General features: G+C 34.7%; 1 protein-coding gene across 3 annotated transcripts in view; it reads left to right on the top strand.

Annotated features, from left to right (window-relative positions):
* Positions 1-713: 713 nt before the first annotated feature.
* LOC145214100 (uncharacterized) overlaps positions 714-9,197 on the top strand; it is a 12,246-nt gene continuing 3,762 nt past the window's right edge. Inside the window, exons 1-10 of one of the 3 annotated variants that reach the window (XM_080082563.1) lie at positions 714-928; positions 2,230-2,477; positions 2,567-2,602; positions 3,493-3,528; positions 3,927-4,017; positions 5,590-5,826; positions 6,356-6,492; positions 7,055-7,186; positions 7,647-7,712; positions 9,002-9,092. In XM_080082563.1, coding sequence (XP_079938689.1) covers positions 859-928; positions 2,230-2,477; positions 2,567-2,602; positions 3,493-3,528; positions 3,927-4,017; positions 5,590-5,826; positions 6,356-6,492; positions 7,055-7,186; positions 7,647-7,712; positions 9,002-9,092 — 1,144 coding nt within the window. In that variant the 5' untranslated portion in view covers positions 714-858. Of the gene's footprint in view, positions 929-2,229; positions 2,478-2,566; positions 2,603-3,492; positions 3,529-3,908; positions 4,018-5,589; positions 5,827-6,355; positions 6,493-7,054; positions 7,187-7,646; positions 7,713-9,001; positions 9,093-9,197 lie in introns of all 3 variants that reach the window. The other 2 variants (XM_080082562.1, XM_080082564.1) reach the window with 2 other exon arrangements.

Genomic DNA, 9,197 nt, shown 5'->3' with positions numbered 1-9,197 from the left:
ACGTTGCCAACCACTTATCCTATCTTGACAATATGTAAGTTTTGTTTGCAAAGTAATTCTGATTTTTGAACAGCACCAAGATTTTTAAGCACAGTGGCGCTGGAACAGAACACTTCATCCCCTTTTTCTCTTTGTTTGTTACTTGTCAGCTTTCGAATATACCTAAAAATGATTTTTTTGATTGGTAATCTCTATCTAAACCTTCAGGGCTGATCCCAGTTATGAATTTATGTTCATCTTAACTCTATCTAAACCGTTATTAATTGATGAGATTAGGGCAGTGGTTCTCAAACTTTTTTGGTTGCGACGCCGCTGGAAAAGTTTTCTGGACTTGCGACGCACCAGCAAATAAAAGTTTATGAGAAAACTTTAAAGTTGTGTTTATTGATACAACAACAAAAAGCCACGAAACGGAACTATTCTGCGACGCCCTTGGAAAATTGAAACGACGCACCAGGGCGTCGCGACGCACAGTTTGAGAACTACTGGATTAGGGAGAAAAACAAACCACCGAAGGAAACTCTGCCGATAGTTTCAAGGGAAGATTGTTTATACTCCTTGTTGAAGTAGTTTACACCCTTCTTAATTTTGCCAAATAACAAATAAATTACAAATTCCTAAAACAACAACAAACCACACAAAACACTGAAATATCAGCTGTAAAAATAGTATGATCTCTATGTGGTCTCTGCGTTGAGGATTTCCGCTCGAGCGAGCACGCAATTGTGACAAATGAATCGGCCGAATCGGAAGTAAGGTCTGTGCAAGGGGTAAAACAGAGAGGATGGCGTCCACATCGAATACGGGCTATTAACTTAGTTGGCTAATAGTTCATGCAGGCCTGCTTGTCAACACAGCATGAAAACTACAAGAAAGAATCGAATCAAAAAGCGACGGGCTGCCAGAGAGGCAAGGACCCCTAATCCAGGTTTGTTGAAATTGGGAATGTCTAAACTTTTTACGAGGCTACATTGCTATGTTTTGGTTTGCTGAGATTGGACCTATGGTCTGATTTAGGACAAGTTTTCTGGATCTGCCTAGAAAAGTTTTACTTTTATCACATTATAGTTGTTGGGTAAATAATACCATGAAAACATGTCAGATCTAAATAAAAGTTTGGAGGCATTGGCTCTTCTGTATTTGATTGTAAAGTACGTTGTTAGCATTTTACTGTGTTTATCTAATTTTTGTTGTTGTCTTGTGTAGCAACTAAGGTTTTAATTCTTGTAAAACTGTCACCAACAAGTTTTGGCGGAACTTTTGTTAAATTGGTAATTTATTATCATAGCATAGTTTATCATGAACTCAAAATACTTAACACAAGAACTACTCAAAATGTAGTAATTTTATTGGTCTAATAATATTTTTAGATTTTGACCTGGTTAACCTTGTTTGGAAAAGCAGTAAAGTGTATATTGTTAATACAGATTTCTTGGTTACCTAGATATACTGCAAGCAATGTACGCTGCAGCAATGTGGCTTGACGTTTATGACTCTTGTTTGTAGCTTGGCAAACATATCGTACTTTGTGGTATTTGCACAATAAAAAGTAACACTAATGAAATCAAAGTAGATTATGTGTTATGAGTGTGTCTGGATTGTATGTTGTGTAAACATGTCAGCAGTAATTTGTTTGGAGACAAAAAATAATGTCAGCAAACTTTAACTGTGCCTTGTTGCTGCAAGCACCACAAACTTTAAAATCTTTGAAATGATTTGTTTTAAATTTTGCAACTAAACTATTTTTAACAGTAAAACATTTTTTACATGTAATATTATAGCCTGTATTTTCATGGCCAATATGTAATACATCAAACTGCTTTGTATTGTTATGTGGAAAAAGGGTAATAAGCCATGTGCTTCTGGTGTGTAGCTTTGCTTACTTTGTTAGCACAGCCTTAAGGCTATATAGCAGGGCTTAGTATAGCTTACAGGAAATTGGAAACTTAATTATTGTTAAATGACAGAACTGCCAGGCCTATGTTTCCTTATCAAGGTTCAAAATCTATTTACAGCCTCCTGCAGTTTTTATAAGCTTAAAATGTATGCAAACCCTGGCATTTCATAAGTGGTTTAAATTGGTATAAAGATCATAAGCTTGGTCAAAATTTGGTGATTTTGGACCACTTACATACTATATTATCAAGGCATTTATGATGGTAAATATGTATTGAGTCATATATAGAAGTAAGTTTAAATGTAAACTAACAAAATTTATTTTGAATGCAGAAACCTCTGATGATGAAACAGAACTGAAGCAGAAGCGTTTTCGGCGGAAGCGCAGAAAAAAAGAGAACGACTTTGAGGAAGATATCATCGATGGTTTCTGCATTAAAAGCTTCAAGACCTATCCAATTTTGTTGCAATCCAAAAACAGTGTTTCCCCACCTTCTGTGACACGAAATGATGTTGTAGCGATTAAAAAGAAAGACGAAAGCACTGAAACAAGCTCAGCTAATGCTCATGAAGAGTCCTATGTAAATATGTGGCTTATTATTTGTTACGGTTTCTTTTGGACTGTCTTAAGTTATGGGCATAACTTTGGGCTTACTTTTTTTGTTTGCAGGCAAGTTCAGTCAGCACTTCCTGTAAAGGTTATTTGGTGAGAAATCCTTTGCTATTATTTATTTGCTTGCAAGTTGTGGTGTTTTACAGCATATTGTACTGCAGAAGTGCTTAGTGCGCCACTTGTGCAATACGCTTTGCAGTCGGGTTTCGAAGCACACAAAAAATATCCCATTATAGTTGTGATGGATAGTGCTGTTGTTGACTCTTGTGTACGATCACAATAACAGGAAATGATGTTAGTAACTTATTGGATGGGTTGGAACAGGGTAATACTGACAAATACAAAACAAAGCACCAAGTAAACCTGCAGTACCATATCAAGTTTTTTTTGCTGCTCTTATACATGAAACAAAAAAATACCGACAGATGGTTGCTGAAATAACAGATTTAACTGAAGCAGTTCACCAACGTGCCTGTCTGCTTTTGGCCCAAGTGAATATGCTATCCTTTTTTATTGCAAGCTTTTTTTTTTTTTTTTTATTAGGGTGAAACAAAGTACATTTGTTGTCGCCTGTTTTATTATGTTTGATGTCTGCAACAATGTGTGTGTTGGCAAAAACATTTTAATTCTTTTCAAAACAATGCGCTTCTATAGTTCTATCATATATCAGTAATATCTTAACATACAGCACAAATCATTGATAGACGTAATATATCACCCAAAGTAATACATTTTAGGATTTTAAAATTTTACGTATGTGTAAAACGTTGTTCTCAATGTCACAAAACCTAATTTCTGTATCAGAAGTGTGAAAAGTAGCATTTAAACCACTTGGCAATATGTAATCAGCATATGGCGATGAAATTTAATGTCTAGTTTGGCAAGTGCTATCACATGCATGCAAATGACGTTACAGCCTAATTATTATGTTTTTGTGGGCTTACCAAATGTTGCACACATTTAAGTTATTTATCTCATAACAGGGTGAATCAGAAAAGAGTGATGGTGAAGAAGCTAAGGTTGGTACCAGCTCTTCGTGTCAACTTTCTTAATCCTGAAAAAAATCTTTAAAAAAATAATGAACAAATTTATTGATGAAATTTTATGACAGTTCGCCAACTTTCTGTTCAACCATCCTTTCAAATATATTTCTAATACATAATCTAATTAACTTAACTTTTATTTCTTTTTCTTTATTTTTGAATCTGTTTACTTTTAATTTTTAAAACATTTTTAAAAAACAAACTTTTTTACATCCTTTTTTTGCATTACTGGGTTTTACTTTTACATATATCTTTTTGTTTGTTTTTTAAAAACTATTTTTTCGTGCCACTTAAATAATAGCTAATTGTTTTAAATGTGGTCCATTTTGTAGCTAAAAATTGTGTTGAAACTTCAGGTTCTAATTTTTGTGCAGAAATCGGGGGATGAAACATTTTTCCTTGCGAGTAAAGTGGCCAAGTTCGAGGAGACAATAGTAATATCAGACTCTTCCACAGAACACCAAGGTGAGTTGAGTTTATTTCGCCGGCAAAATCGTAGCAGCACAATTGCACTAAAATATTCACCAAGCCGGAAATAGCTGCGCAACGTTCAGGCGTTAAAAAGCGCGACAAAATTAAGGGTACAATTGGTGGAGGGACGGTAGATGCGCTGCAGCTACACCGTTGGGGTCACTGTTGTTGTTATTATGTTACTATGTCTATTTTTGCTTTGATAAATGTAAACCTATGTTTTGCAGTCTAGGAATATTGATTTTATTCCCAACGGTTGCCCTAAAACCCAGTTTATTTTGAAATGTCGAAAATTTTGTGTGGGTGCAAAAGATTTAAATTGATTTTCTGTTGACAAGTATTGCCCTGTTATTCTGTGTACAGAATGAAAAACAGAATTATTATCGATCAACGTTTTTTATTTGTTTTCCCTTTTCCAATAGAGGTTTTTATGGTTTGCACAAAAAAATATGGTGGAAATTTTATGTTAAATTTACAGTTTGTAGATTTAAACATACAAAACTGTTTGCCAAAAATAAAAAATAATTTTTATAATCATCTGTTTATTAGTTTGTTGGCAAGGGTGACTTTGTCAAGCATTAAATTTTCTTGTGACCTAAACTAAAAAAAACATGTTAGAAACACTATATATTTTGAAATTGAAACAAAACTGATTTTTTCTGGTATTACAAAAAAATAAAATCTTTTCCAAATATAGGGAAGTCATTTTGTCTCCCCTCCTTAACAAAACCTTGTGCCAGTCGCTGATGTTAACCAATAAAACGTTTGAATCGTCGGAGAAAAAACCCACAGATAGGCTTATCGACCTCGCACAATTGTTGAACAAGCTTATGTAGGAAGCTGTTGTAGAGCTTCAACAACTTTCAATGTTGCACTTGGCTTGGCGTGTTATGGTGCTTGACTGATCGAGTGTTTGGTGAGACATGTTGACACAACTTAGTGGTTCACATTGTTGCTTCTCTAGATGCACTGTGACTTTGTGTCTGTCGTTAAACGATTGGTTTTAAATTGTGGATTATACATTGTGTCTGTAAAAATAATCACTTAGCTGTGAAAAACGAATTGCCATTTAGGTCTTGCATACTTTTCTTTTTGTCATGTTTTTCATTTTCCGATATAACTTTATTTGTTGTTCATTGGTGAACTGAATGAATCATTGTGGTTTGTCTGTTTATACAACCAGTAGGAAAGCTATGGCCCCAGGACTTTCATGTGACATAAAAAAGAAATATTTTCTATTAGTTAGAGTTATGTGATCTTTTAAATCAATAAGTTTATTTTTACAGCAGATAGAAAATACTGTATAATAAAGAATTAATAAGCATCAACAAAATTACCTATTAGTGTTTGCCAAAAACAGTAGGCATATTAATGTCCATGAACACTGGGTTAATCTGGGTGGAATAGTTATAACCATTAAGAAGCAATGCGTGTGTTTTATAACACAACAAAACAAGTCCAAAAAGAGAAATACATTTTTTATCATTATTAGTCTTTTGTTCAACGAGAAATATTTAACATTTCACTTTCTTCAATCTATTTAATGCCAATATCTTTTTTCCACAGTGTCACCCCCAAAGCCAAAGAAACAACCAACCCACAGGTCATCTTATCATGGAACAGATACTCGGAAAAGCACGGTTGTCATGCCGATGGCCACAGTTGCCAAGCCAACCATGTTACGTCAACATCAGCCTTACAAGTCGTTGTCACCGATGAGAAGTTCGAAACATGTTTCTCGGCCATACACACTTCCAACGCCTTCTGTACCATCAGCTATAAGTCCCCATAGAGGATTTATTGGTGTGTGTGCTTTATAAAAATATTTGAGTAATATTTTAAGGCTTTATGGCAGGTGTCAGCAACCCCTGGCATGTGCATGCCAATGTTGGCACACAGGGAGATTTTTTTATGGCACGCTGATTTGCAAGTTTATATTTATGTCCTTTTTTGTAACCTAAATGTATTAACTGTTTTTCTCGGAAAAAGCCGTGTCGTAAACAATTACTGTATAAATCATTTATTACACACAGAAATGTTTACACGTGAAGGCATTAACATTTTGACACAACTAGTAAATATACAATGGGTTGCCAACCCCTGCTTTGCAACAAAGGAATTGCCCCTTTTTGATTTTTTTACCATCTAGTAAAAACTATTTACATTGCTTTGTAAAGAACTTAATTGCCATATAAACACCATAATTCAAATGATGTATTTTCCAGGTCTTGTGTACCTACCTAAGATCATTTGCATTTTTGATGATTTATTAATGTGTCGAAATGTGATTTGCATTTGGTGGATTTTAAAATAGATAAACATTGTTTTGTAGATCAGCAAAGTTTCCTTCATGCGGAACTGAATAGTCGTTTTTTGGCTTCTTCGAGACCACCACAGCGAACTGAGTATCATCAACATACACATCAGCACACACATCAACACACCATCACCAATCCATTCGAAAGCATGGTAAGCGTTTAATGTTTAATCTTTCTGTTTGACTATGTTGCAATCAACTAGAACATTTCTTCAGGTGTGAAGACAGGGCTAAATTTAAAATTCCGTTTTTAGTTCACTGGATAATTGAGTTGCATGCATTGACTAAAAGTAAACATTAATACTATAAGTTTGCTGGTCTTTCATTAAGAAAAGAGCTGTTTAAATAACCTTTTAATTTCCGTGTGACATATTTATATGTTGACTTTACTGAAATCCTTTGCTTCCACTGGCCCAAAGTTCTTTTTAATGGGCTGAAAATCTTTGAATTGCTATGCAGTAAACCTCTGTCAATCCGGATTTTTGTCTAATTCGGGCAAAACTTGAGGTACAGATGATTTGTGATGTGCTAATACTTGAACTAATCGACGTCGAATAATCCAGATCTCAGGTTAATCTGGACACAGTCCAAACTGGTCCAGATTAACCGAGGTGTACTGCAATGTTTGTTGCATTGACAACAATTTGTTTTATTACATTGCAAATAGAATTGAAAAAATAAAAGAAAAATTTCAGCAATGTCATTTGTTTTTAGCCTCCCTACTACAACCTTATGTACAATCACGGAGCATTCCAGCCAAAAATGGCATCAAACTTGCCACCAAGGCTATTGCCTGCACCGATGCGAAAAGAACCTTCTGTTTCTTCATATAGACCCACTCGTTCGGTAAGTTTGAAACTAAAAAAGCTGTACCATCAAATTTCCCCAAAAGTGTTCAATTTTATGATTGTACTGTTCACAATATTTATAAATCATAGTACGCCAGGACAAACGCTTCAGGGCTGAGTTATGAATTTATTTTCATCATTGATCAAATATTTTGATACAAAGAGCCAAAGTAGTGCAGGGCTTCCAAGCGGTTTTTCAAAATGTGACATGTGTTATTGTGATTTCAAAACACCAAGTATTACCTAAATACCTATCTAAATGTAATACACAGCAATTTATGTTAAACCATAATAGCTGCTCAATATGCGCCTTTTCTGCTGAAATAGTAAATGTTTCATTAGCATACAATGCAGAGTTAAGTTGTTTTAAGTTGTTCATAGCCCCGTTATATTTACTCAAAGTAAATACATTGGCGTTAAGCAAAGAGTTGTAAATTCGATATGTTGTTGGATCACAGAAACCTGGTAGGTGGTGCGCTCTTCATGTGCAAATTGCCTGGCAAATTTACAAACAACAAAACAAGGTATGTTTTACTTCACAAAACTTTGTATTATTAAAAGTAGTTCTTCTGGCTAGGTTTTCGAATTGGCACCAACTGTGAAATGTGTTTTTTGATCGAAAGATTGTTAGTTGTAATCGCAGTTTGCTAGCTGTAAAAAACTTAGCAAATAAAAAATACACCAACGCTATTATTAGTTTCCTTTGCTTATAGCACAAAAGGTTTCTTTAAATCAAAGTAAATGCCCAAAAATGCTAAACAAGAAATATGTTGCCATATAAAAGAGTAACAGCATCTTTTTGGGTCTCATTTTTTACATTTAAATAGTTAAAAAAAAATGAATAAAATAAGAGTGGCTTTGATTCACTAGTTATGCCTTTACTTGGTGATTTTATCCTCTTATTTTTTAGTTTTTATCACTGAATGGGTTTTACCACATTCTAGTATTCTTCTGTACATTTTTCCTTTCCTTGTACAGTTTTGCGCACCACTTTAATCAGATTTTTCAGGGATGTATTTCCATAAATGTATGATGTTTTTGTCCCCTAAAAGTTGCTTCTTAATTGTCATGACAGAAATATAGGAAAGGTAATGAAACAAACTCTTGGCCTAACTTTACTTCTAATTTAAACCACAACAAAGTTCAACCAAGTTTTCTGTTTGTTAATAAATGAGCCAAACCCCACCACGGCGCTAAATCAACGAATCAAAAACTCCCTCAGCTGCCTCGTGGCTTTGTAGCAAACCATTTGAGCTGCACTAGCATTGCGAGGTACTTCCTATGCATCTTTAAATTGTTTCCTGACGCCATCATAGCTTCCTCTTTGGGCGCGAATACTGGTTAGGCCTTCTGCACACTACACCACCACCACTACCATTAGCAACAGCCCGCACATACTTACTAACATGATTTGGCTGTGTAGGGCTATTCTGTGATTATGTACCATTGATGTTACTTTATGTCTATTAATGTAACATTTTGATCTATTGATTGCAATATTAGTTGTGTTTTGTATGTTTAAAATTGGAAGTGATATAAAGTTTTGGTTTCATAATATTGCCATGCCAGTTTCATCTCAAATTATTTGTCATTCCCTGCTAACATTTGACCTGATTTTAAAAGCAGATCCAGTGCATGCTATACACAGTTCAAAGCCATGTCTAAAAGAGAAAAAAATCTACAGGAAAAGTAGAAATGTTTTGGTAACAAAAAAGACTGCCCCAAAAATTCCAGGCAACCCAACTTTGAATCGCTACTTATACTTTGGCAAAAACTGCTACAGATGACAAAATTATACATTTTTGTACCCTAGAACAAGGAAAGTAAGGGATTGTTCCTGAAACCAAATCACAAGTCTTCCTTCCATACCCCACATGCTGAACCATCAAATTCTCTGCAAGCTGGTATGTTAGATTTGTGTTCAGTGTTAGACTGTAGATTATATTTTAGCTGGAATTGGTTTAGTTTGTATGATTTTGTGTTGGTCCTTAGGGACAATTGCATTGGTA

Source organism: Phallusia mammillata, chromosome 2 (genome assembly GCF_965637545.1).
Source record: "Phallusia mammillata chromosome 2, kaPhaMamm4.hap1.1, whole genome shotgun sequence".
NCBI classification, from domain to species: domain Eukaryota; kingdom Metazoa; phylum Chordata; class Ascidiacea; order Phlebobranchia; family Ascidiidae; genus Phallusia; species Phallusia mammillata.
The sequence above is the reverse complement of the archived record's forward strand: the minus strand, read 5'-3'. Positions and strand labels throughout refer to the sequence as shown.